At 36.1% G+C, this 24,202-nt stretch overlaps 1 protein-coding gene across 6 annotated transcripts in view; it reads right to left on the bottom strand.

Annotated features, from left to right (window-relative positions):
- Positions 1 to 670: 670 nt before the first annotated feature.
- Positions 671 to 24,202, bottom strand: part of CEP57L1 (centrosomal protein 57 like 1) — a 59,019-nt gene continuing 35,487 nt past the window's right edge. For 5 of the 6 annotated variants that reach the window (XM_028510373.2, XM_036024550.1, XM_036024549.1 and 2 more), the window contains 7 exons: positions 15,649 to 15,765; positions 14,542 to 14,619; positions 13,965 to 14,051; positions 6,536 to 6,613; positions 6,177 to 6,421; positions 5,015 to 5,159; positions 2,727 to 3,156 (listed from right to left, as the gene is read on the bottom strand). In XM_028510373.2, the coding sequence (XP_028366174.1) occupies positions 2,938 to 3,156; positions 5,015 to 5,159; positions 6,177 to 6,421; positions 6,536 to 6,613; positions 13,965 to 14,051; positions 14,542 to 14,619; positions 15,649 to 15,765 (969 nt within the window). In that variant the 3' untranslated portion in view covers positions 2,727 to 2,937. Of the gene's footprint in view, positions 3,157 to 5,014; positions 5,160 to 6,176; positions 6,422 to 6,535; positions 6,614 to 13,964; positions 14,052 to 14,541; positions 14,620 to 15,648; positions 15,766 to 24,202 lie in introns of all 6 variants that reach the window. The other variant, XM_028510372.2, reaches the window with a different exon arrangement.

Genomic DNA, 24,202 nt, shown 5'->3' with positions numbered 1-24,202 from the left:
AAAGCTAAGAATAACACTTTACAGCTAAAATCGTATTTTTAAAGGATATACAAAAAGCTCAAAAATAATTTTGGAGTCCATCATCCCAGCCAGCTACCCCACTATATTACCCTTTTAATCTTCTGCTGAAAATCGAGCATTTCCCTTTGACTCTTGCATCTTTAGCTACAACTTAATAAAAATGGTGGGGTTGCCAATGACCCAAATAAGAACAGTTAGTTCAAGATTCCAATCCCTATTTCCAGGATTAAAACAGTCACAATACCTGCTGCTTTAAACATTCAAACTTTTTAGTTTCGCAGTTTCAAAGTTGAGACCTGCCTGGGCTAGAAAGTTCCAATTTTACTTTTTTAATTTCTGATAAGTAAAAAACAAACAAGCCTGTTTTTCACTTAAGTGAACACAATTGGTGATATCTTACCAAGTTTCTGCTGAGCAGAGAGCACAGCTGCAGGGTTGCTATCGCAACTCTTGTACACAGACCACAGCTTGCCCCGTCCAGGAAGGAAATCTTTGCTCCACCCCCTGAGGAGTCAAAGGCTCTGGCAAGCAGCAGTGAGTGGAGGCACACTTTCAGTCCAGCAGGTGTGATGGAGGAACAGGAGGCCATTCTTTATTGTCTCTCAGTAAGAAATGTCACCCCAACAACCAGAACAGACTCCAGACCAAATTGCTGTGTGTGATTCTTTATTTCTGTATTCTTTACCCCCTCCTACTAGAAACCTGACCTAGGGTACAAGCCAAAGCAATGTCCTCCCAGGCACATAGAAAAATTAAAAAACAAACACGAAAAACAAAGACCTCCCTTTATGCACACCGCCCCCCCCCCCAACAAAAACCTCCAGTAAATTAGAATATTCCCATTTTTATGAAGAATGCCTTTTGGCCCTTGCTTTCAGGATTTAAGCCATACACACTTAGGTTCTTGACATTTTTTCCTCCACTCAGATTTAACATTTATTGAGTTCGTACTCAGTGCCAACCCTTTTGCTGGGTGCTTTAACATGTTTCTTCATCTGCTCTTCACAATACGATCCCCACTTTACAAATGAGAAATGAGGGTCCAAAAATGTATTTGATGTCCGAGCTACTAGATGTTGGAGTCACAATTTGAACCCATCTCCTAATTCTGAAATCCTGTTTTGTTCTACCACACTTCACTAATTTTGTAAGAAAATTCTAAATTTAAATATTCAAGCATTCCTTAAAATGACTTAAAATTTTTTATGGTATTTTGTTTTAGAAATAAATTTTTATAAGTAATGATTACTGATAAATGAAATATATCCAGCCACCTTCCTAAGTGCATAGAAAACAAAGGCACAGAAAGGGAGGGCTCCACTGTGGTCCCGGTGAGGGTTTTTTTGTTGTTGCTGGCGGTGGTTTTTTTTTTTTTTTTTGCTAAGTCTAAATTACAGAAATCACATTATTGAGGATGAAAGGCAAAGTAGAAAAACAGGTAAGGTGACAAAACTGAGTTTAGATGATGTGCTCTGTGGAACATCTCTTGGGCTGAAGGAGCTGATGGAGAGGGAATGAAAACGGGGGACACATGTGCCTATTTAAACCAGAGGGAGAGAAACATTTATCTCTGCCATTAATTATTTTCAAGGACCATTCCAGGTATCTGCCCATTTTCAGTCATCTCCCCACTTTAGGTATGGAAAGGCCTTCTAACATAGTATTGTACATCTCCTCTCACGGAGAATGAATCCTAGTTCTCCCCGGGAAGCCTAGAAGTATCCCCTTCACTTACACGCACTTCTGGGAATTTCCTAGGAGGAAGTAAAGACTGTCTTTTGAAATCAGTTTTCCTAGCTCCCTGACATCCTGACCAAAAATTCTACCCACGGCTTGAACATTTCCCAGCTATGGATTCAGTACGGATGTACCTCCAACTCTGTCCCTTTGGAGTCCCCACTCTTTAAGCTGTTGGCCAGCTTTCTGAGTTCCTCCCTTCCAGTATGCCTTTTCTGTCAGGCTTCAGTCTTATTTCAATTAATGTCTTTGATTCTCCTGTTGTCCCAAAGGATTTCAATAAGAAACCAAAAAAAATTCAGAAGAGTCATACTAGTTTCCATAGGCTAAAGTATACACAGAAATCTCTTTATAGCACTGATTTAAAAATATAAAAAATAAGAATGTAGTATATTTCCCCCAATTTTTGCTAGTGAAGTAATGAAATGTACAACTTCTTCCTATACTTTCCCATAAAAAAATTAAAAATTTGCCAGTTTTGTGGGTCCTGGAAATTCACATTCTTGATTTATATTGGTGAATATTATATATAATGCAAAACTAAAAGTCATCAAAAGTTGTAGTTATAAAACTAGATTTGTAAAAGAGAATGAGAATGGCAGAGGAAAGCTTCTGCAGTTGAGTTGTCATCTAAAAATGAAGTAACTATGGGTTCTTATTTGTTATTGTCCTAGAAACTTGGGCTAACGGCCTCTTCACAAAGCTTTTTTATTTCCAAAAAAAGAAAAACATTTCACAGCTCTAAAACAAGATAGGGAGGAGGCACTAGGAGAGTTACAAGACCTTTCCATACTCTGTTCATTTTATATTACTTCTTAGGGTCACAGGCCCACCCAGTGAAAAGGAGGAATAGTACCTGACATGGTATTTCAAATTTAACTAAGTAGCATCGATCTAGTATAATTTCTTAGATTTAGCTTGAGATATCTGAAAAGTGAACACTGTTCTAAAATATGGTGAGATTAGTATTTCAGTCAATAAAAAAAACCCAATCATTTATTATTATTTGGGATTCTTAGGAGGTCATTGGGCATTAATTAAAAAAATACTACAACTTGACACTTTATAGAGGCTAGAAACATAATTCAAAATTTCATAAAGTTATATTAAATTACAACCACTTTAGACAATTTAAGATCTCATTGACAGAGTTCACTTAAGGTGATAGTTTTGCTAGTGCTACTGTTCCCACATGATATCATCTCTCCTCAATTTCATTTGAAGATTATGGACTTGTATTGGATGAAAGCTGCTGTTCTTCTGAAGAGAGTTATTTAGCAAACATTTTCTGGGGCTATTTTTTATGTTCTTTGATCCTTTAGGGTTTCTGTCTTCTCGTTGAATACTTGAAGATTCATTCATCTTTGAGTTTTGAATTTTTTGCTGAAGTTTACAAACCTGGAGAGAAAAAAATCTAACATTTTAGTCAAAAACATTAAAAATATACCCTATAATAGATGGATTGGATTGATGGTTTAAAAATTACATAAAATTAAAAAGCTCATTAAGCTTTTATTTATCGAATACCTATTTTATACCAAGTACTGTGCTAGTCAGGTAGAAATGTAATAAATAAAACAATCCTTGCTCTCAAGAAGCTTACTATTCTTATTAGTGAAAGAAAAGCATATACATGACAGCTAGAGGATAATTCACACTGGGGTAACTTGGAGTAGGACAGAAACTGTGTATCTGAGAAGGACAAAGTGGGACAAAATCAATGTGGAGCGGAGAAGCTGAGAGGAAGGTTTATGAGGATATGAAGTGGGTAAAAAATATCAAACAGAGGAGAGAGGACCTTTCAAGTGATATAGCAGCACAGTGCTAGGAATGAGTGTCAAGTTTATAGAGTCAAATATATGTATATTACATAAAAGTATTCCTGAATTTAAAGCAGCCCTGAATGCCAGCAACAACAACAACAACACTGTCAAGGGAATAAACCTTATCTCACTGAGGAGTATCTGGTAATGGCTGGGTCGACAGAATTATACAAGACAAAACCTTTCAACCAGTCAAAACCCATTTCTTCCAAGTCCAGTCTATTACTCAGTCTATTTCACTTACACATAGGCTTAATTTGTGGAGCTGATCCAGGCGCAGGTGAAGTATCTGATGTTCTGTTTGTCTAAGGTCATTTTGATTGCCTTAGACAAATAGAACATTTTAATTACAGCCATTAAATTTATCATGATAAAATACTTGAAAACATAGTATTTTCAAAATATAATTTATGAACAGACTGCCTAAATTTTAAAAGTTGACTACTTTCCTATCCCATTCAAGTTTCCTCTAAGTAATATAATTTTCACCCTAGCACAAACCACACAAAATCTTTTACTTACTGTAGCCTTAAAAGCTACTAAAGTGAAAACATTTGTTTCAAAAACATTCATTTCCCTCTTCCTTTCTTTAATGACTATAAAAGAATAAAAGCAGTAAAATTCTGCATCCTTTATTACTGTCCCATAAAGTGAAGGAGGCTCAACTGTGGAGTTAATACATCACCAACTTGTACGAATGCTGATTATTACATAGGCAGATGGCTACACAATGTGCCTTTAGGGCTCCTGGAAAGATTCCGTCTGCCTTCTGCTCCAAAAGTGTAATGGTGCTAATAATCCAACCTATGAAGTCATTGTCTTGGCATAAAATATTCTAATATTCCATGATTCCTCTGTTAAAATTGTTATGCCACTCTTAGTTATTAAGAGTTCACATGCAAGGATGGGTAGGGTCCCCCTCACCGCCTCACTACAGCTAGCTGAGCACAGGTCCTCAGGGAATGCAACACAGCAGAGCTTCCTCTGGGAAAGGAAAAATGGTGGCTTTAGAATTGGCCACTGCTTAAGGAGCCAGGTTTGTGTGTGGGACTGAGTTGGAGACCTGTCACCATAAGGGGCTTCACTAAGGCAGGAGGGGAGGGAAGGAGAAGGGGGAAATGCTACAAGGGTAACTGGGACGCCTGCAAAGAATTTCCAGCATACCTCACAATTTTCCCGAAGACATTCTGGATACATAACTAACTTTCTTTCTCCCTTTTTGCTATCTTGTCTTGGAGAGTTGTGTTCAGGAGAATATGTTATTCTAATAGGTCAGATGGATCTATTCTATAATAGGCCTGAATGACTCCTGTTTACTATCTTTTCGCTCAGTCATACACACAGACCTCAAATTTGGAAGGTCATACAGAGATATAACACTGCATCCAGGAATATTACAGTTTTATTAAAATCTTTTACTAGAGCCTTCTTACACTGTCTTGATGCTTCATCAGTTTGGAAATCTGTTCTCCTTTAATTTCCATTTTTTTAATTAAATGCTCCAGTTCACATTCTATGTCTTCACAGACTGACTGGCTTTCAGTTTCCTTCATTTGATTCAGTAGTTCTTGGTGCTCTCTGTGAAAGAAAAACCAGTATTAGGTCCTGTTATAGTTTATGGTATATGTCTTTGCCATAATTAAACAATAAAATTCCATGATAAATTTTAGTCAGTTAAATATTAATCTTCAAAGATGGTCTCTTTCTATAATTAGAGCTATCTAATTAAATCTATGGTAAATACAAACAGGTTCCTGGGATGTGAGATTAGATACATTTAGAAATATCTTAGACTCAGGGTCTTAACCTTAAAAAAAAAAGTCTGAATTCTTGACATTTATAGCTAAATGTAGTAAAATATTCTGATGTCCTTAGCAAGAGGCATTAGAGTACTCTCGTTAGTTCTAACTTTGGAATTATTAATGTAGGATCTTTGGAAGAATTCCAGCCATGGAAATATTTGCCAGATAAATCTATAAATTAGGTGATAGCCTACTCAGGAAAATAGTGTCAACAGAACTAGTTACAGATTCTACATTGCTCTTAGTTCAATTAGCTGGCTAGTCAAATCACATATTTTCTGAAATTTGTTAAATATACATTTAAACCTGGGACTTAGAATACATATCCCATTCAGAATCTTGTTTACTACGGATGCTTCAACTTGTAATGCAGACCAGACAGAGTCTAAAAAGAAGAAATTGCATTCCTACTTATCAAATGAAATCATTTACTTAACTAAAAGATTATAAAAAACAAAATCTTTCTCATGAAAGCTTTTATGAGTTATAATTTAAGATCACCAGACCCCATTTTTTTGACTGTCGGTAATATTGGTGTATATATTCAGATCTTGGGAATACAGAGACTCCTTAGACTGAAACAGGTATAATTACACAGACATGAAAATTTAAATCCAGTGGTATCAATAAATACAATGAAAAATCAGTGACAAAATATGGGCAGATTGAAATAAGTCCAAATGGCTAAGTAAGGCCACTAAGAATTTATAAGTGGCACTGTTCTTAAGACTAAGAAGGAAAAAAGTTCCAAAATATTTTGCTGCTTCTTTGGATAAAGAATAAAAATACTTACATACTCATTTGGTCCAGTTCATCTTGCATTGCCATCAAAAGTTCAGACAAATTGTCGCAAATGGAAACAGATTTTTCTGAGTCAAGAGGTACCGCTTTACACTGGGAAGTTGTCCTTGTGGGCCTGCAGAGACAGCTAGGCTCAGTGACTTCAGCAGGTTTCTGAAGAATACGTGGCGCGTAATGTTGCATCATCCGCAGGAGGTTTTGCATACTTGCATTTACAGAATGGCGGGCACCAGCAGACTTTAGGGGAAAACAAATAGCTGAGAACAATTTTAAGTGACTGATGGCATTTAAATACAACGTAAAAGCAGGAATTTTTTTTGAATGAGTATCTTCATTCCCACCCCCCCTCACCTTCTCAGCCACAATAGGCAGTGATCCAAACTTCGAATAAATTTGCTGAGGTGGTTCTCTTTTTAAACACTTAGTTTTCTAAATATTGAGAAGAGAAAAAGTAAACAAAAATATTTTAAAAGACATTTAGGACATGAAGTAGTCTCAAACCTCAAATAGAAGTCTCAAATAGTAAATAATCTGAAAATAGGCAAAAAGCAGAGATTTCTCTGAAGATAACATAAAGATGGCAAATAAACAGATAAACAGATGCATTATCATTAGTCATTGGGAAATTGCACTATACACCTACCAGAGTGACCAAAATAAAAACTACTGACGACACCAAATGCTGGCAAGGATGTGAAGGAACTGAATTGCTCACACAGAGTTGGTGGGAATACAAAATAATACGGCAACTTTGGGAGCTTCTTGTAAAACTAAATATATACTTATCATTATGACCCAGCAATTGCACTCCTCAACATTTCTCCCAGAAAAATACTTATTTTCATACAAAACTGCACACAAATGTTCATAACAGCTTTATTTGTGATAGCCCCAAACTGAAAACAACCCAATTCTCCTTCAATAGGTAAATGATTCAACTGTGTTACATCGATGACATGGGCTACCACAAAGAAATAAAAAGACTGTGTTAATACTTGGATGGCTATCAAGGGAATTGGCTGAGTGAAAAAGCTAATCTCAAAAGGTTACATGCTGTATGATTCCCTTTATATAACATCCTTGTAATAAAATTATAGAGATGGTGAACAGATCAGAAGTTGCCAAGGATTAGGGAGGGGCATGTATAGCTGTAAAAGGATTGTGGAAAGAGCCTTATGGTGGTGGAATAGTTCTGTTATCAGTTGTGGTGATGGTTACATGAATCTACACATGTGATGAAACTATACAAACTCACACACACATACATCTGCATACACAAATAAGTGAATATAAAACTGGTGAAATCTGAATAAGTTCTGTGTACTGCACCAATGTCAATTCCCTGGGTACTATACTATACTATACTATACTATATTTATGCCAGATATTACCATTGTGAAAAACTGGTTAAAGATAGAGGGGAGCTCCCTACATGTATTTTTGTAATCTCCTGTGATTCTATAACTATTTCAAAGTAAAAAGTAAAAACAAAGGAAAGAAAAAGTACATGATAAGGATATAGAACAATAATAAACGTTGGTGAAAATGCAAATTGGTCCAATCACTTTGGATATTATCTTGTAAAGTTAATGATGCACGACTCTTATGGCCCAGCATCTAAGAGAAACTCCTATAAATATGTACCAGGAGGCGGACAAAATGTTCATGACAGTGTTATTTATAATAATAAAAAATGAGAAATAATCCACATGATCAATGAAAGGAGGAAGAATAAAGCTTTTAGAGTCATAAAATGCAATGAATCATAGGTATATGAATCAATTGGATGGATCTCATAAACTTAATGCTGAGTGCAAAGAGCAAATTGCTGAAGAACAGAAACAAAATTAAGACTATTTATATAAAGTTTGAAGTTATGTAAACCTATTATTATATATATTTTAATATTTTTATTGATTATGCTATTACAGTTTTCCCAATTTTCCCCCCTCCACCCCCCTCTGCCCTGACCCTCCAACCCTCCAGCATTACCCCTCCTTAGTCTATGTCCATGGGTTGTACATATAAGTTCTTTGAGTCCTCTGTTTCCTATATCATTTATTATCTCTCCCTGTCTACCCTATGCTTACTAACCATGCTTCTTCCCTGTAACTCTCCCCACTCCCTGAAATCCTTTCATGTGATGTCCATTTCTCTGATTCTGTTCCTGTTCTGGTTGTTTGCTTAGTTTTTGTTTTTGTTGTTTTTCTTTTCTTTTAGGTTCATTTGTTGATAGTTGTAGGTTTGTTGTCATTTTACTGTTCATATTTTTGATCTTCTTTTTCTTAGATAAATCCCTTTATATTTCAACTAATAATGGCTTGGTGATGATGAACTCCTTTAACTTGACCTTGTCTGGGAAGCACTTTATCTGACCTTCCATTCTAAATGAAAGCTTTGCCGGATAGAATAATCTTGGATATAAATCCTTACCTTTCATGACTTCAAATACTTCTTCCAGCTCCTTCTTGCCTGCAAGGTTTCTTTTGAGAAATCAGCTGATAGTCTAATGGGAATTCCTTTGTAGGTAACTCTTTCTTTTTCTCTTGCAGATTTTAAGATTTTCTCCTTATTTTTAATCTTGGGTAACTTAATGATGATGTGCCTTGGTGAGTTCCTCTTTGGGTCCAAACTTTCTTGGGACTCTCTGGGCTTCCTGGACTTCCTAGAAGTCTACTTCCCTTGCCAGATTGGGGAAGTTCTCCTTCATTATTCCTTTAAATAAGTTTTCCATTTCTTGGTCTTCCTCTTCTCCTACTGGCACGCCTATAATTTGGATATTGGAACATTTCAGGTTGTCCCAGAGGTTTGCAAGAGTCTCTTCACTCTTTTGAATTCTTGTTTCTTCATTTTGATCTGAATGGATGTTTATTTTTCCCTTTTGTTCCAAATAGTTGCTTTGACTCTTGGTTTCCTTCCTGTCACTGTTATTCCCTGAACATTTTGTTTTATTTCACTTTGGGTATCCTTCATTTGTTTTTTCATTTTTCGTCCAAGCTCAGTCAGATCGGTCAGCATTTTGATTACTAGGGCTTTAAATTCCACATCAGATAGGTTGGCGATCTCCTCCTCCCTTAGCTGTCTTTCTGAGGTTATGCTCTGTTCTTTCATTTGGGCCATATTTCTTTGTCTTGGTGCAGCTGATAGGTTGTAAGGGGGCAGGGCCTTAGGTATTCACTAGGGCTGCGGTGCTGCCTGGGGGGAAGGGCCAGAGAGGGAACAGTGTGGATAGCCTGCTCATCTCCAGTGCACTTTTCAACAGTCTCTCAGACTCTCGTGTGAGACTGGGAGTTTCTCTCACCATGGCACCCCCTGGCATAGCCCACAGCCATCTCTGAGTCCCCTTAAGTCAGCCCCTCCCACTCAGTCCGTGGAGCTTGGCAGCCAGCCTGCCCCCAAGGTCCCCAGGTAGCTCCAGTTTTTCTGAGTTGGCCTATGTGGTTCGCTGTGTTACTGGTCTGGTTGTTTTGGTTGACTTTTTCTTTAATTCCTTTGTTGTCAGAGTTTCATGCAGTTTGATTTTATGGCACTTTTGATTATTTATTGATTTCAGATTGGTTGTTATCCTCCTTTTGGTTGTGCAAGGAAGCAAAGGGTCTCTACCTACGCCTCCATCTTGGCCGAACTCTCAACATTGTATTTTTTATAATGAAAGAAAACTTCCTTAATTTGGTGAAGGAAATAGACATGTAAGCTGAGGAAGCACAAAGAGTCCCACACAAGACATGTCAAAATTAAAATGCCAAAGGTTAAAGAAAAAGACATGGGAGCGGGGTGTGGGAGAATGGGAGAAGAGGTGAGAGGATCAAGAAGTACAACTAGGTAGTTACAGAATAGCCATGGGATATGAAGTACCTGATAGGAAATGGAGTAGCCCAAGAACTTATACACATGACTCATGGACATGAACAAAGGTGGAGGGATTGCCTGAGGGAGTGAGGGGTGCTGGGTAAAGGGGGACAAAGTGGGAAAAGTCAGGACAACTGTAATAGCATAATCAATAAAATATAATTAAAAATAAAAAATAAAACTATATCTTTTGGAAATACCTATTTTACAAAGTGATTTATCTTAATAAATGCCAGTGAATGATAAACATAAAATCAGAACTGTGGTTAGCCCTGGGAAGGGGGAGAGAGGATACAATTTAGGAGGGGAATATGCTGGGCTTTGTGGACCCCGTAAAGATTCACCTGACGTGAACCCTAAGAAGAAATTCATCTGCTGAAAGAGACTCCATACAGTTAACTGAGGGCCGAAATTTGATAAATAATAAAAGTCTAGCAGCCATTTGCTGATGGGCTTCTCACATACTTTGTATGCCAGAAAGATCCGTAGACTTCCCTGTCTGGTGTGACTCACTGGACTCAATGCCAGCCTGTGACCTGAAAGGTCACTGGTTCCATTCCCAGTCAGGGCACATGCTGGGTCCCCAGCTGGGGGTGTGTAAGAGGCAACTAATCAATGTATCTCTCACATAGCAATGTTTCTCTCCTCTTTCCCCCTCCCTTCACCTCTTTCTAAAAATAAATTAAAAAAGAAAGAAAAAAAAGAACCGTAGCCTGAACTCTCATTTTCCATACTACAACCTTCTTGTTTATGCCATCTATCCCAACCCTCTGGTCTCGGCTACCTTCGCCTGTATTAAGGGGCAGAGCAAAGCTAGCCTGAGCTCCACCTCCCATCTCCACCCTCCTCACCCCGTTGCCCCCTCCACAGCAGGAGGTGAGCAACAGAAAGCTTGGGGAATGCTGATAATTCAGTCGCTGCATGGAAACACTGGTTTCATCTTTCTGCTGATACTTGCCCTGTCCAATCAGAACTACATGATTTGGATACCTTATTTACATAAAATGAACCCAATTGTGAATATGGGCAGGAATTTCTACTATAAAAGACAGCCTCTCCTTTGTTTCTGTGGGCACACAGTTTAGGTTGCTACCTGAATCTGTGTCTCCCAGGCTGCAGCTCCTTCTTGCTTCAAATAAATCCTTTTTATCCTTTATTACAATCTAAAATTAATTTTGGTTTACAGCTCTAATAGTGCTGATAATGTTTTATTTCTTAAGCTAGGTGATGAGTATACCAGCATTAATTTTACTGTTATCTTTTAAGCATTTTTTTGTTACATATACTCTTTCATAAAACATTCAAAAAACATACTGCTAAACTAATTTGTAAATTCTTAGGAATAATCTACATTATTTCACTATTTTTGTTGGAGGGATTGAACTAGGGTGACCATTCTTCTCGATTTGTCCATGATGAGGGAGCTCATAGAACACAAGGAAAGTCTAAGGAAAACTGGGGTGAATTAGCCAACTTTAGTTAGCACTTCAGCAAGAGACTATAATCAACAAAATGACCATATTCCATAATGAAAAAAAAAAAATTCCCAATTCTAGGTGGAAATTTAGACATCATAAATATTATAAGCATTCACGTTTTTTTTTAAAAGAGAATTAAAGAAATAAAAATGCCTTAGAGGTAGATAAATCACAACAGTTTTGAGTCAGTTCTTATTCACTTAAGAGTTGCTTGATGACCTTGGGCAATCAATCATTCAAGCTCTGTATCTTAGTAATAGGAATTTCAAGTAATGAGAAATAATGGCCTCGTCTAAGGCTATTTCAAGCACTTATAATTAAGAGCAAAAGAATTTTAGGTTAATTCTTCTAGTCACCACACTGAATGAGATCTCTGGTTGATTACAAGCTAACCTTTTAAGAGAAGAATGAAAACTTCATAGGAAAGTTTTCCATCATTGCTTATAATATTCAGACTGACTGCTTCCATGCTCACCTTCACATTGCTGCAGTTACCATCTAGAAGTACAGCTCTGACCATGTTTTTACTCATCCCAAAAGCCTTTAATGTTTCCCAACTGCTTACAGAATAAAAGTTATAATTATTAATATGGCACTGAAGGTCAGCCATAATTTCATCTCAAGCTATATTTTCCATTTTAATTCTCACCATGACACCACCTCATCCTCAGTATTGGACAATTATCTATGAGTTTGAGGAAAAACCAACTATGTCCTCAGACCATAATACACTTATCATCTCTATCAATACCTATTAATTCTCCAAGGCTGCCTTTAATGCTGCTTCTTGTATGATCCCTTCACATATTCCTTGTGCAGAATCACAACACTGTGTTTACACCACTGTTGTTTTTATTTTACTCTAATATTTGTATATTTATCTGCTTCTATAAATTCCTGTCTTATTTATCTTTACCACCTAGAGACAGCAGTCTATGCAAATCAAGATGCATGGGTTGAATGAACTCCATGCAGGATATGGAAAAAGTGCCAGTGAGATAAGCAGGACTCACACACAGGTCTCCTAAGATACGATCCCACCTTCAACAATGTTGCTCCTGCTGTTCTATTAAAGGGAAGCATTAATTCTCATGGGCCCTATGAATTTGGGATTGGAACTAACTACTTTTATAAAGTGATTTTGCTGTTAATTAGTATTTTTTTTCTTTTCTAGGAGCTACCTTTTCTTTCCTTCATTTCTTTTACCTTTTTTCTCCCTCTACTTTTGTTACTTTTACACTGAATAGAAAAATGTTTAAACATTTCCACTAATTCATCAAAGGATGCCATAAAACAAATATAAAAATATTTCATTATTTTTCCACTGGCAAATTACTTAGAGTGATTTTGGCTTTGCAGCTTCTAATCTCATTTTACAAACAAGATACAGATCAAATATTTAAGGAAGAAAATAAGCAAAAGAAAAAGTGAAATGAAAAAAATCAAAGTAAAGTTTCACTAGGAAAATTGTTTTTCATTATTATAGTTTGCAAATTCTCTGAAAGAAAAAATTATGAAAAACACAACCAGACTATTATTGCACAGTAACTCTTATTTATGTGATAGAAGAGCAGTCAAAGTTAAGTATAAAGTTCTCTCCATTACTGTATCCATAGGGGAGCCTATGGCGGTGGCCAGAATTCTCAGAAAGTGTCTCTGCTCCCAAAGCAAATGGCACACAGAAATACTCATTACATGCATATTGAACAAACAGTAATAATGGTCATCAAAACTATAATTTCAGACTTGTAAGATTAAAAGGGATTATAATTTCTTACCATTACAGATATTAAAGAAGGTTTAATACAATTTATCCAAAACACCAACTAATCTAAATAAAATATTGGTCAATCTATAAACTAACTTCCCACTTCTTATTTTTAGGCAACACCAAAGAATACAAGCGTAAAAAGAACATAATAATAAATTCTCTAGAGAAATTACTTCACAGGTCTGTAATTTAATACTATATGGCTTACTGTTTTTATTGTGCATCTATTCTATAAAACTGCTGCCAGGATTTACTGTGTTGTTTGCATCTATTGTGTTGCTTAAGTTACTCTTTTATAATATAAAGTGTCACAAAATACATTACTTTGAGAGTTGAGTACTAGGAAAATGTTTATCTTTCTAGAAAAAACAGAATGCTTATTGTTATTTCACAAAGATACACACACTGCCCATTATATGCTCTATTTGCTTTCCTTGTCAGGCAAATTCCACTAAGTTGTGCGCTCAAATGCTGTGGATGTTTTGTGGAGAAAATTTACGAAATTTTCTGTCCTTACACCTCAACCCATCATCACTTGATTCATATTTTTATCTTCATTTCATAAGCAGCATTGCATGTCTTTTACTATAAATCACTTCAAATTATTTTTGGAAATGGATAGGTATAAATGTTAAGAGTGAATAGGTAAATATTAGCAAATAAAAATAAAGTGTTTGCATACCTTTGAAGATTTCTTCTTTTCCTTAGATTGTTTTGGATTTGATACTGAAGACATTAAAATTCTATTGACTTCAAGTCCAGTTTGAAGCTACAATATTTAAGATAAAACTTTATAACATTGATTTTTATAATGAAAGATCAAGTCTCGGTTTATAAAGATAAAAATACTTTTTGAAAAAAACAAAGGAAACCCAAAATACTATTTTTATGTGTGTGAAAGTCACTAAATCTATTGGTAATTACAGTCATTTTCTGTTTATAAGAGAATGAATAATTCAATATATATATATATATCAACCAAACTGAAAATAATCTATAAGCAGGAGTTTTTATATATATGTGTGTGTGTACTTATTATGTTAAACTTTCAAAACACCAGAAAACCTCTTGGCAATGCATTCAAGTATATGAATGTACTGGATGACTTACTGAGAAGTCCATTTTTATAGCATAAAAAGACCAAACTAACAAGCTAGGAGGCAGAAACTAGAGTTTAGAATATAAACTTCAGTTAAGAAACTGAAGTAGAATAAAACATATGTGTTTTACTGTGATACATGACATAGTGCTCTACTTACCTCAGAAGCTTTGTCTTGAAATAGCTTACGCTGATGTTCTTCTTCCTTAAGTTTTTCCTCTAAATGTTTAATCTTGTCCTGCAAAAGAATAAAACCACTAGAGCCAAATATCCTTTGTTCCTTTTCCAAACAGAGTCTTTGGAGCCTGGGTTATTAATGGTGTAGCAAATTAAAGCAGAAAGTAAGGAGAAGGAATGGCAAAAGACGCTAAGGTTTTTCTTGGCTGTCTACCTATGCTCCTTTCCCTGCTATTACACATAAGAACAAAGGGAAAGCAAAGAATGTACATGCACAGGCATTATTCACTTTCAGGAACAAAACTTTGTGGGACGGGGTATGTGTTAAAGGTCTAGAAGGTCAAGCAATTATAGTTTTGGGTATCAATGTTTCATTAAAAACACAGACAAATCACAATAAATGTCCATCATGTGAACAGTTGGAGCAGGGAAGGGATAGGAAGACATTAGAAGTGTTAAGATATGGTCCTTGTTATTTAAGAGCTTATCTTACATTTAGGAAATAAAAAGTAATAAACACGGAACAAACGATAGAGAATTGAACGTGATTTGGCCCAGACCATGTATACACTTATACATGTAAGTATTTCATCTTATATCCTTGGTGTGGTTCAGACTAGGAGGACAGTGCTATTTCAAAGGAAGAGTTTCCTGAGTGTCAGAGAACTCAAGGACAGCTTCATCAAGGTAGCAGGATCTGGAGAAAGTCGTATGGAATGAATAGGATTTGGCTGGAAGAAGGAGAGAGCATTTCAGGACAGGATCTAGGATAGGCTTAAATGAACTGCAAGTGGTGAAAGACAATATTCTTAATACCCTTTAGGTAAATCATCTGAAATGAAAATGTTCTGCCACCTCAGAAGCAGCCAAAATTACAATTTCACATCAACAGGCGAGCTCATTCATGCTGTGACAGAATATATTAACTTTTCACCTCCATAGGCAGAAATTCATGTCTGGATTACTAAAGGTTGTTAAAGTAGTTTTATAAATCTAAGATTTGCTGTATATTCACATACAGAGCCAATTATGCCTAACACTAAAGATTCATTCCTGGCATCACCACTTCAAAAAATAAATGGGAGCTTACCTCAGCAGTTTTCTGAGTTGTTGTAAGTTTAAAACATTCTTTTTCTAAGACATCAAGCTTTTCAAGTTTTGCTTGAAGTTTCATCTGATCTTGTTCTTTTTCCCTTTGAAGCTGGGCCTGGAAAGGATAAAAACAAGCCTGAATTTGGTAAGTGCTGCCAGTGGCTCAAGAATAATACAATTTCAGAGGATTCAAAGCACAATATAAATCTGTCATAAGAAGCATGTACATACATGCACCTACTTTAGGTGCTTATGAGCAAAAGCCAAGAAAATAAAATATTTTTAAAGAACTAAAATGTGCAAAAAGTTCTGCTATATCAATACCAATGGAACAAATGCTTCTTTGCATCTTTATATAACATTTCAACTAAGGAAACCACCATCAGTGAAACCTGTATTCAATACAGTGTTGTACACAGGGTGACTGAGCCTACTCATTGACTTACCCTCTCTCTACAAAAAAGAAAAGCAGCTATCAGAGGAATAGCATACAGAGAACATAGAGAAAAGGAAAGTTACACATACATATGCAAACCTAGGTACAGGGTACTGTTTTATAATGGTATTTATTACCACACTAAGGCAAGATGGTAATAATAAAGGCAACTGTGAGGGGCAAGGGGTATATGAAGACTCTCTGTACTATCCACTCAATTTTCTAGAAACTTAAAACTGCTCTGAAAAATAAAGTCTATTAAAAAACATAAAACTCTTGTCCAATGTATTGTTGGCAAAGGTGTTTTCCCATGCAGTTGAGATGGTTTCTTTAGCTATGCAGAAGCTTTTAATTTGATGTAGTCCCATCTGTTTATTTTTTTTTCTTTTCTCCCTTGTCCTAGGGGATAATATCAGCAAGAACACTGCAATGCAAGTTATCTGAAATGTTACTTCCTATGTTTTCCACTAGCATTTTTATGGTATCACAACCTGTATTTAAATCTTTTATCCATTTTGAGTTTATTCTGGTTTATGGTGTAAGTGGGTAGTCTAGTTTCATTTTTTGCATGTACCAGTCTAGTTCTCCCAACATCATTTATTGAAGAGACTGTCATTATTCCATTGTACACTCTTGCCCCCTTTGTTAAATATTAATTGACCATTAAAATGTGGGTTTATTTCTGGGCTCTCTATTCTGTTCCATTGATCTATGTGTCTATTGCCACTGTCTGTGCCAGTACCAGGCTGTTTTGATTACAATGGCCTGTAGTATAGTTTGATACCAAGTACTGTGATCCCTTCAACTTTGTTCTTTTTTTCTCAAGATTGCTGAGGATAGTTGGGGTCTTTTTAGGTTCCATATAAATTTTTGGATATTTGTTCTAATTCTGTAAAATATGCCATTGGTGTCTTGATAGGAATTGCATTGAATCTATAGATTGCTTTGGACAGTATGGACATTTTAATGTTATTCTTCCAATTCATAAACATGGTATATGTTTCCACTTATTTGTATTTTCCTCAATTTCTTTCATCAGATAAGGGTTTAATCTCCAAAATATATAAAGAGCTTATAAAACTCAACACCAGGAAGACAAACAATACAATTAAAAAAATGAGCAAAGGACCTGAATAGACATTTCTCCAAAGAGGACATACAGATGGCCAATAGACATATGAAAAAATGCTCAATCTCACTAGCTATCAGAGAGATGAAAATTAAAACCACAATGAGATATTACCTCACCAAAATGAGTATCATTAATAAGTAAAAAAACAAGTGCTGGTGAGGTTGTGGAGGAAAGGGAACTCTAGTGTGCTGCTGGTGGGAATGTAGACTGCTGCAGCCACTGTGGAAAACAGTATGGAATTTCCTCAAAAAACTAAAAATGGAACTGCCTTTTGACCCAGCAATTCCACTACTGGGAATGTACCCAAAGAATCCTGAAACACCAATTCAAAAGAAATTATGCACCCCCATGTTCATAGCAGCACAATTTATAATAACCAAGTGTTGGAAACAACCTAAGTACCCATCAGTAGATGAGTGGATAAAAAACTGTGGTGCATTTACACAATGGAATACTACGCAGCAGAAAGAAAGAAGGTATTCCTACCTTTTGCAACAGCATGGATGGAACTGGAGACCATTATGCTAAGTGAAATAAGCAGGTTTGTGAAAGACAAGTACCATTTGATCTCACTTTTAAGAGGAATCTAATGAACAAAATAAACTAATAAGGAAAATAGAACCAGAGGCATGAAATCATGGAACAGACTGACAGCTATAAGAGGGGAGAGGAGAGGCCAGGGCTGATTGAAAGGAGGTGAAGAGACTAGTTGGGGAATATATGAAGGACCCGTGGACATGGACAATGTCGTAGGGTTTGCCTATGGAAATGGGGAGGTGGGCTGAATGGAGGGGGGCAAAGGGAGAAAAATTGGGATAACTGTAATAGCATCAACAATAAAATATTTTAAAAAACTGAAACAATCAATCAACAGTCTTGGTGACCTATAGTCTAACATTCAGTTGGAGTCACAGGAGAGTGAGGTCAAACAAGAGTTAATTATTTGAATAATGGCCCAAATATTCCAAATTTGATGAAAATATTGACAGATTAAAGAATCCCAAAACAAACTCAAGCAGAATAAACAGAACACCATATTTGAGTACATCATTATCAAACTGTTGAAAGCCACTGGTAAACAGAAAATCTTAAAAGAATCTGAGAATGTGCATAGAGGAATTATGCATAGAGGAATAAAGATAATTCTCAGTAAAGACCATGAAAGCCAGAAGACAACAGACAGCATCTTTAACGAACTGATTCAAAAAAAGCTGTCACCTAGAATTCTACATCCAGTGAAAATATCTTTCACCAATGATGGAAAAATAAAGACTTTTTTTCTGACAAATGTATACTGAAAGAATTTCCAGCATACTTGTTATAAAGGAAGTATTTCAGACTAAACAAAAATGATACCAGATAGAAATCAAATCTATATAAATAAAAAGCACTGCAAAAGGTAAAAATATAGGTAAATACATATTTTCTTGTTTCTTAACTTCCTTTAAAGAATAATTGATCGTTATGATAATGAGATTTGTAAGATATTTGGTTTTCATCCAGTTCCCAAATCACAGCTCCCAAAACTCTTGGAATTTCCAGTGTTGAGAGCAGTAAAGGTATCTTTTGTTTTGTTACTAGGAGGACTTTTGGAAAACACCTAAGGATGGGGACTGGTCACCAGAAGATCCAATCAAGTGATTACAGGGTGGGAACTTTCAGTCCCAACCCTCTCCTTTCCAGGCAAGAGAGAGAGGCTGGAAGTTGAATCAAATGCCAGTGGCAAAAGATTTAATCAGCCATACCTGTGTAATGATACCTCCACAAAACCTAAAAAGGGTGGGGCTTAAAGAACTTCCAGGCTGAAGGACAGATCCACATCCAGATAGAGGGGTGGTGCCTGGACAGGGCATGGAAACTCTATGCCTCTCCCTATGCATCTCTTCCATCTGGCTGTTCCTGAGTTATATCCTTTTGTAATAAACTAGTAATCTAGTAAGTAAAATGTTTTTCTGAGTTCCGAGATTCGTTCCGGCAAATTAATTGAACCTGTGTGGGGGGTCGAGCGAACCTCTGATTCACAGTGAGTCAGTCAGAAGTTCGTGTAACAGTCTGAATTTGTGATGGGAGTATGAAGTTTGACGAATGGGGGCAGCACGTCTTGCAGGGCTGAACCTTTGACCTGTGGAATCTGATGCTACCTCTGGGTAGTGTTAAAACTGAGCTGAATTCTGGACACCCTTTTAACCCTCCCACCCACACACATGGAAACTGGGTCCGGGAACCGAATGTAACCACCATTTAAAGCAGAAATAATAACATGTGGTTTCTAACATATATAGAAATAAATGTACGAAAATTGTAAAGCCAAGGGGGATAAGTGGAAGTACACTATCTCAAGGATCTTACATTACATGTGAAATGTTTTAACAGTAATTCATGGTAGACTGTGGTTAAGAATATATATTTTAACCCTAGAACAGCTACTAAAATGAAGGAGAAGGAGAAGGGAGGCCAGGAAAAGGAATAGAAGTCAATACAATTTTAAAAGAAATCTCTATAGAGAAGTTAGAAAATATTTTTAACTGAATGACAATAAAAATACAAAACATCAAAAGTTTTGGGATTCTGGTAGAACACTGTTTAGGGGGAAACTGGTAGCTTTCCCGAGAAAATATATTATATAAAGAGAAACAAAAAAGTTTTGAAATCAATAATCTAAGCTTCCAACATATAAAGCTAGGGAAAAAAAGAGCAAATTAAATTCTATGTAAGTAGAAGAAAGGAAATAATAAAGTGGAAATTAATGAAACAAAATTAAAAAAATAAAAACTTCTTTGTAAAAAGATCAATAAAATTGATATAGTGATATTGCAAATTAGTAATTTTAAAAAGTAAAAATGCAAAATTATTAATATCAGGAATAAAAGAGGGACCAGAGCCACAAGAAACTGAAAATCCGAGTAGCCTTATATCTGTTAAATAAACTGAATTCACAATTTAAAAACATTCCACAAAGAAAACCCCAGTCTCAGAATTTAAATTTGATAGAAGCTAGCAAACGTGTAAGAAGGAAATAACACTAGTACTGTACAAGGTCTCTCAGAAAACAGAAGGAGGAGGAAATCTTCTCCACCTAATTTTATGAGGCCAGTAAAACAATGACACCAAAACAAGACATTAAAAGAAAATTACTAACCAAGATCCCTCATGAAAAGTCACAAAAATACATCAGAAAAATCCTTAGAAAATATGAAAACTACTAGAAGTAATAAACTTATCAAAGCCAAAAGACACAGTCACACAAAACCAATATATTTTATGTACTAGTATCAGAAAAGTGGAAAAATCCAATACCGCTCACTAGAAAACATAAAATTCTTAAGAGATACATTTAACATGAGATGTGCAAGATTTCTCATTAAAATTACAAACCACTGGGAAGAGAAAGTAAAGAAGACTGAGATGTAGGTTTGCAGCTGTTCACCTGGAAAATAACACAATAATGAATGAATAATAATACAAGAATAAACTCTATGTTTTGTGTACTCACAACTGTAAACCTACTTTTCCCCCACTCTGTATAAATTTAACAAGATGCCAGTCAAAATCCCTGAAGACTTTTGGTAGAAAATGCCACATTGATTATAAAATTTAAGTAGAAGTGCAAGGGATCTATAACAATCACAATAGATAAGACAGAGTCTCAGAAATAGATCTTATCTATACAGTCAATTGATTGTTGACAAAGGTACCAAACAATTCAATTGGTGAAAGGGAAGTCTTTAACAAAATAGTGCTGGGACAAATGGAAATCCACATGACAAAAATTTTAATCATGAACATTTTATCTTACCACACAAAAATTAATTCTAGGTGGATCACAGGCCTAAATAGAAAAATGAAGATAAAAAGCTTCTAAAAGAAAATATTCTAGCAAACAGTTTTGTTGTTGCTCTTAAAGTCAAACATATACCTACCCTGCGGCTCAGCAATTCTACCGCTACATTATTTAACCAAGACAAATGAAAGCATATGTCCACAAATAAGATTTGTATAGGCATGGTCATAATAGTTTTATTTATAATACCCACAAACTTGGGAAACAAGGCAAATGTCCATCAACAGGAAGGTAGATAATGAAATTGTGGCATCTCTATATAATGACTTCTACAAAGCAATAAAAAGGAATGAACTACTGATACACACAACAGCATGGATCTCAAAAACTTTATGCTAAAAAAAAGAACCAGATACAAGAGAGTACATTTTCTATGATTCGATTTATATAAAAGTCCTAGGATTGGCAAAATTAATCTAAGGTAAAATAAGTCAGAGTAGCAGTCGTCTTGTTTGGAGGTGGGGAAAGACCAGAGAGTAACTTGGAAGAAATATAAAATGATTTCTGATGAAAATGTTCCATTATTTGATAGGGCTGTGGTTACACAAGAATAAATATTTATCTGTAATCACTGAACTGTATATACATTTCACTACATATAAATTATATGTCAATAAAACATTTAAAAAACTGTTATAAGTCACTGGTCTACAATATTTAGCTAGCATAGGAATTTCTAGGTTATTGGGAATGTGCATGCTGAACTTTGCAAGATAAAGTGGTTGCTCTCCTCGGGTTGTGTCCTCCTTTACTCATAGAACTGTCAGACTTTTAAATTTTTTCCAATCAGGTAGATGTAAAGTAGTATCTTACTGTGTTTTTAATTTGTATTTCCCAGGTTACTAATGAGGTTGATTATTTTTTCTACAGATGTGTGTCCATTTGTGATTCCTTTTTTTCTGAAAAATGTTTCATTACAACTCTGTCCTTTTGTCTTTGTCACTTTGTTGTGTTTATTCCTCTCTACCCCAGGATCATATAGACATTGTTCTGCATTTGCTTCTAAAAATTTCAAAGTTTTGCCTTTTATGTTTCCATCTTTAATCCCTCCGAAACTGATTTTTGTATATGGTATGAGGTGGGGATCCAATTTCATTTTTTCCCCTCATATGGATAATAAATTTTTCCAAGAACATTTATTGAAATCTATCTTTTCCCCAATGATCTGCAATGGTAACCTTGTCATATATTGAATTTCCATATAAGTGGGTCTGTTTCTGACTACATTCTACTCCTTTATTCTGTCGTCCATCCATACAAATACCATGTTAATTTTGATAACATTATAGTTTCTCTCAATATATAGTAGAGCAAGGCCTCACCTTATTCTTCTTCAAAATAGTTTGGTTATTCTCGGACCCTTGCTTTTCTATGTAAATCTTATTTATTTTTTTAAAGTATATTTTATTGGCCCTGGCTGGTGTAGCTCAGTGGATTGAGCGCGGGCTGGGAACCAAAGTGTCCCAGGTTCGATTCCCAGCCAGGGTACATTCCTGGGTTGCAGGCCATGACCCCCAGCGACCGCACATCGATGTTTCTCTCTCTATCGCCCTCCCTTCCCTCTCTAAAAAAAAATAAATAAAAAAAAATAAAATCTTAAAAAAAAAGTTGCATATTAAAAAAAAATTTTAAAAAAAGTATATTTTATTATGCCATTATAGTTGTCCCATTTTTTCCTCTCCTTTATTCCCCTCTGCCCTGCACCATCCCCACCAGCATTCTGCCCCCTACTTAGTTCATGTCCATGGGTTGTATATATGAGTTCACTGGCTTCTCCATTTCCTATACTATTCTTAACCTCCCCCTGTCTATTTTGTACTTACCATTTATGCTTCTTAATCCCTGTACCTTTTTCCCCATCCTCCCTCTCCCCACTGATAACCCTTCATGTGCTCTCCATTTCTCTGATTCTGTTCCTGTTCTAGTTGTTTGCTTAGTTTATTTTTGTTTTACGTTCAGTTGTTGATAGTTGTGAGTTTGTTGTCATTTTACTGTTCATAGTTTCGATCTTCTTCTTTTTCTTAGATAAGTCCCTTTAACATTGCATATAATAAGGGCTTGGTGATGATGAACTCCTTGAACTTGACCTTATTTGGGAAGCACTTTATCTGCCCTTTGATTCTAAATGATAGCTTTGCTGCAGAGCAATTTTGAATGTAGGTCCTTGCCTTTCATGACTTTGAATGCTTCTTCCCAGCCTCTTCTTTCCTGTAAGATTTCTTATGAGAAATCAGCTTATGGTCTTATGGGAACAACTTCGTAGGTAACTGTCTTCTTTTCTCTTGCTGCTTTTAAGATTCTTTCATCTTTCATCTTGGGTAAGATGTGCCTCGGTGTGTGCTTCCTTGGGTCCAATTTCTTTGGGACTCTCTGAGCTTCCTGGACTTCCTGGAAGTCTATTTCCTTTGCCAGATTCGGAAAGTTCTCCATTATTCTTTTAAATAAGTTGTCCATTTCTTGCTCTTCCTCTTCTCCTTCTGGCACCCCTATGATCCAGATGTCAGAACATTTAAAGATGTCCTGGAGGTTCCTAAGCCTCATTTTTTTCTGAATTCTTGTTTCTTCATTCTGTTCTGGTTAAATGTCTATTTTTTCCTTCTGCTTCAAACTGTTGATTTGAGTCCCGGTTGCTTTCCCGTCACTGTTAGTTCCCTGTATGTTTTTCTTTATTTCACTTTGCATAGCCTTTACTTCTTCCTCTATTTTGCAACCACACTCAACCATTTCTGTGATTATCCTGATTACCAGTGTTTTGAACTGTGCGTCTGATAGATTGGCTATCTCTTTGTTGCATAGTTATATCTTTTCTGGAGCTTTGAACTGTTCTTTCATTTGGGCCATATTTGTCTCCTTGATTTGGCAGCCTCCCTTGTGTTTGTTTCTGTGTACTAGGTAGAGCTGCTTTGACTCTGTGTCTTAGCAGCATGGCCTATTGTAGAAAAGTCACCTGTAAATTGTGTGGGGTGGAGCCTTAGGTAATCACCAGGGTGGGACAACTTGTTTCACCACTCTGTGGTTCTTTGTTCGGGAAAGCTCAGGAAGGGGGCAATGCTACTGTCTGGCCTCTGGAGATGCCCAGGAAGAAGCTGTCTCCCAGTTCTCACTCTTTTGTCAGTCATTTTACTTTCTCCCCTTCTCCCCAT

This window comes from Phyllostomus discolor, chromosome 4, assembly GCF_004126475.2.
Source record: "Phyllostomus discolor isolate MPI-MPIP mPhyDis1 chromosome 4, mPhyDis1.pri.v3, whole genome shotgun sequence".
NCBI lineage: Eukaryota > Metazoa > Chordata > Mammalia > Chiroptera > Phyllostomidae > Phyllostomus > Phyllostomus discolor.
This window is presented reverse-complemented; position numbering and strand designations above follow the sequence as displayed.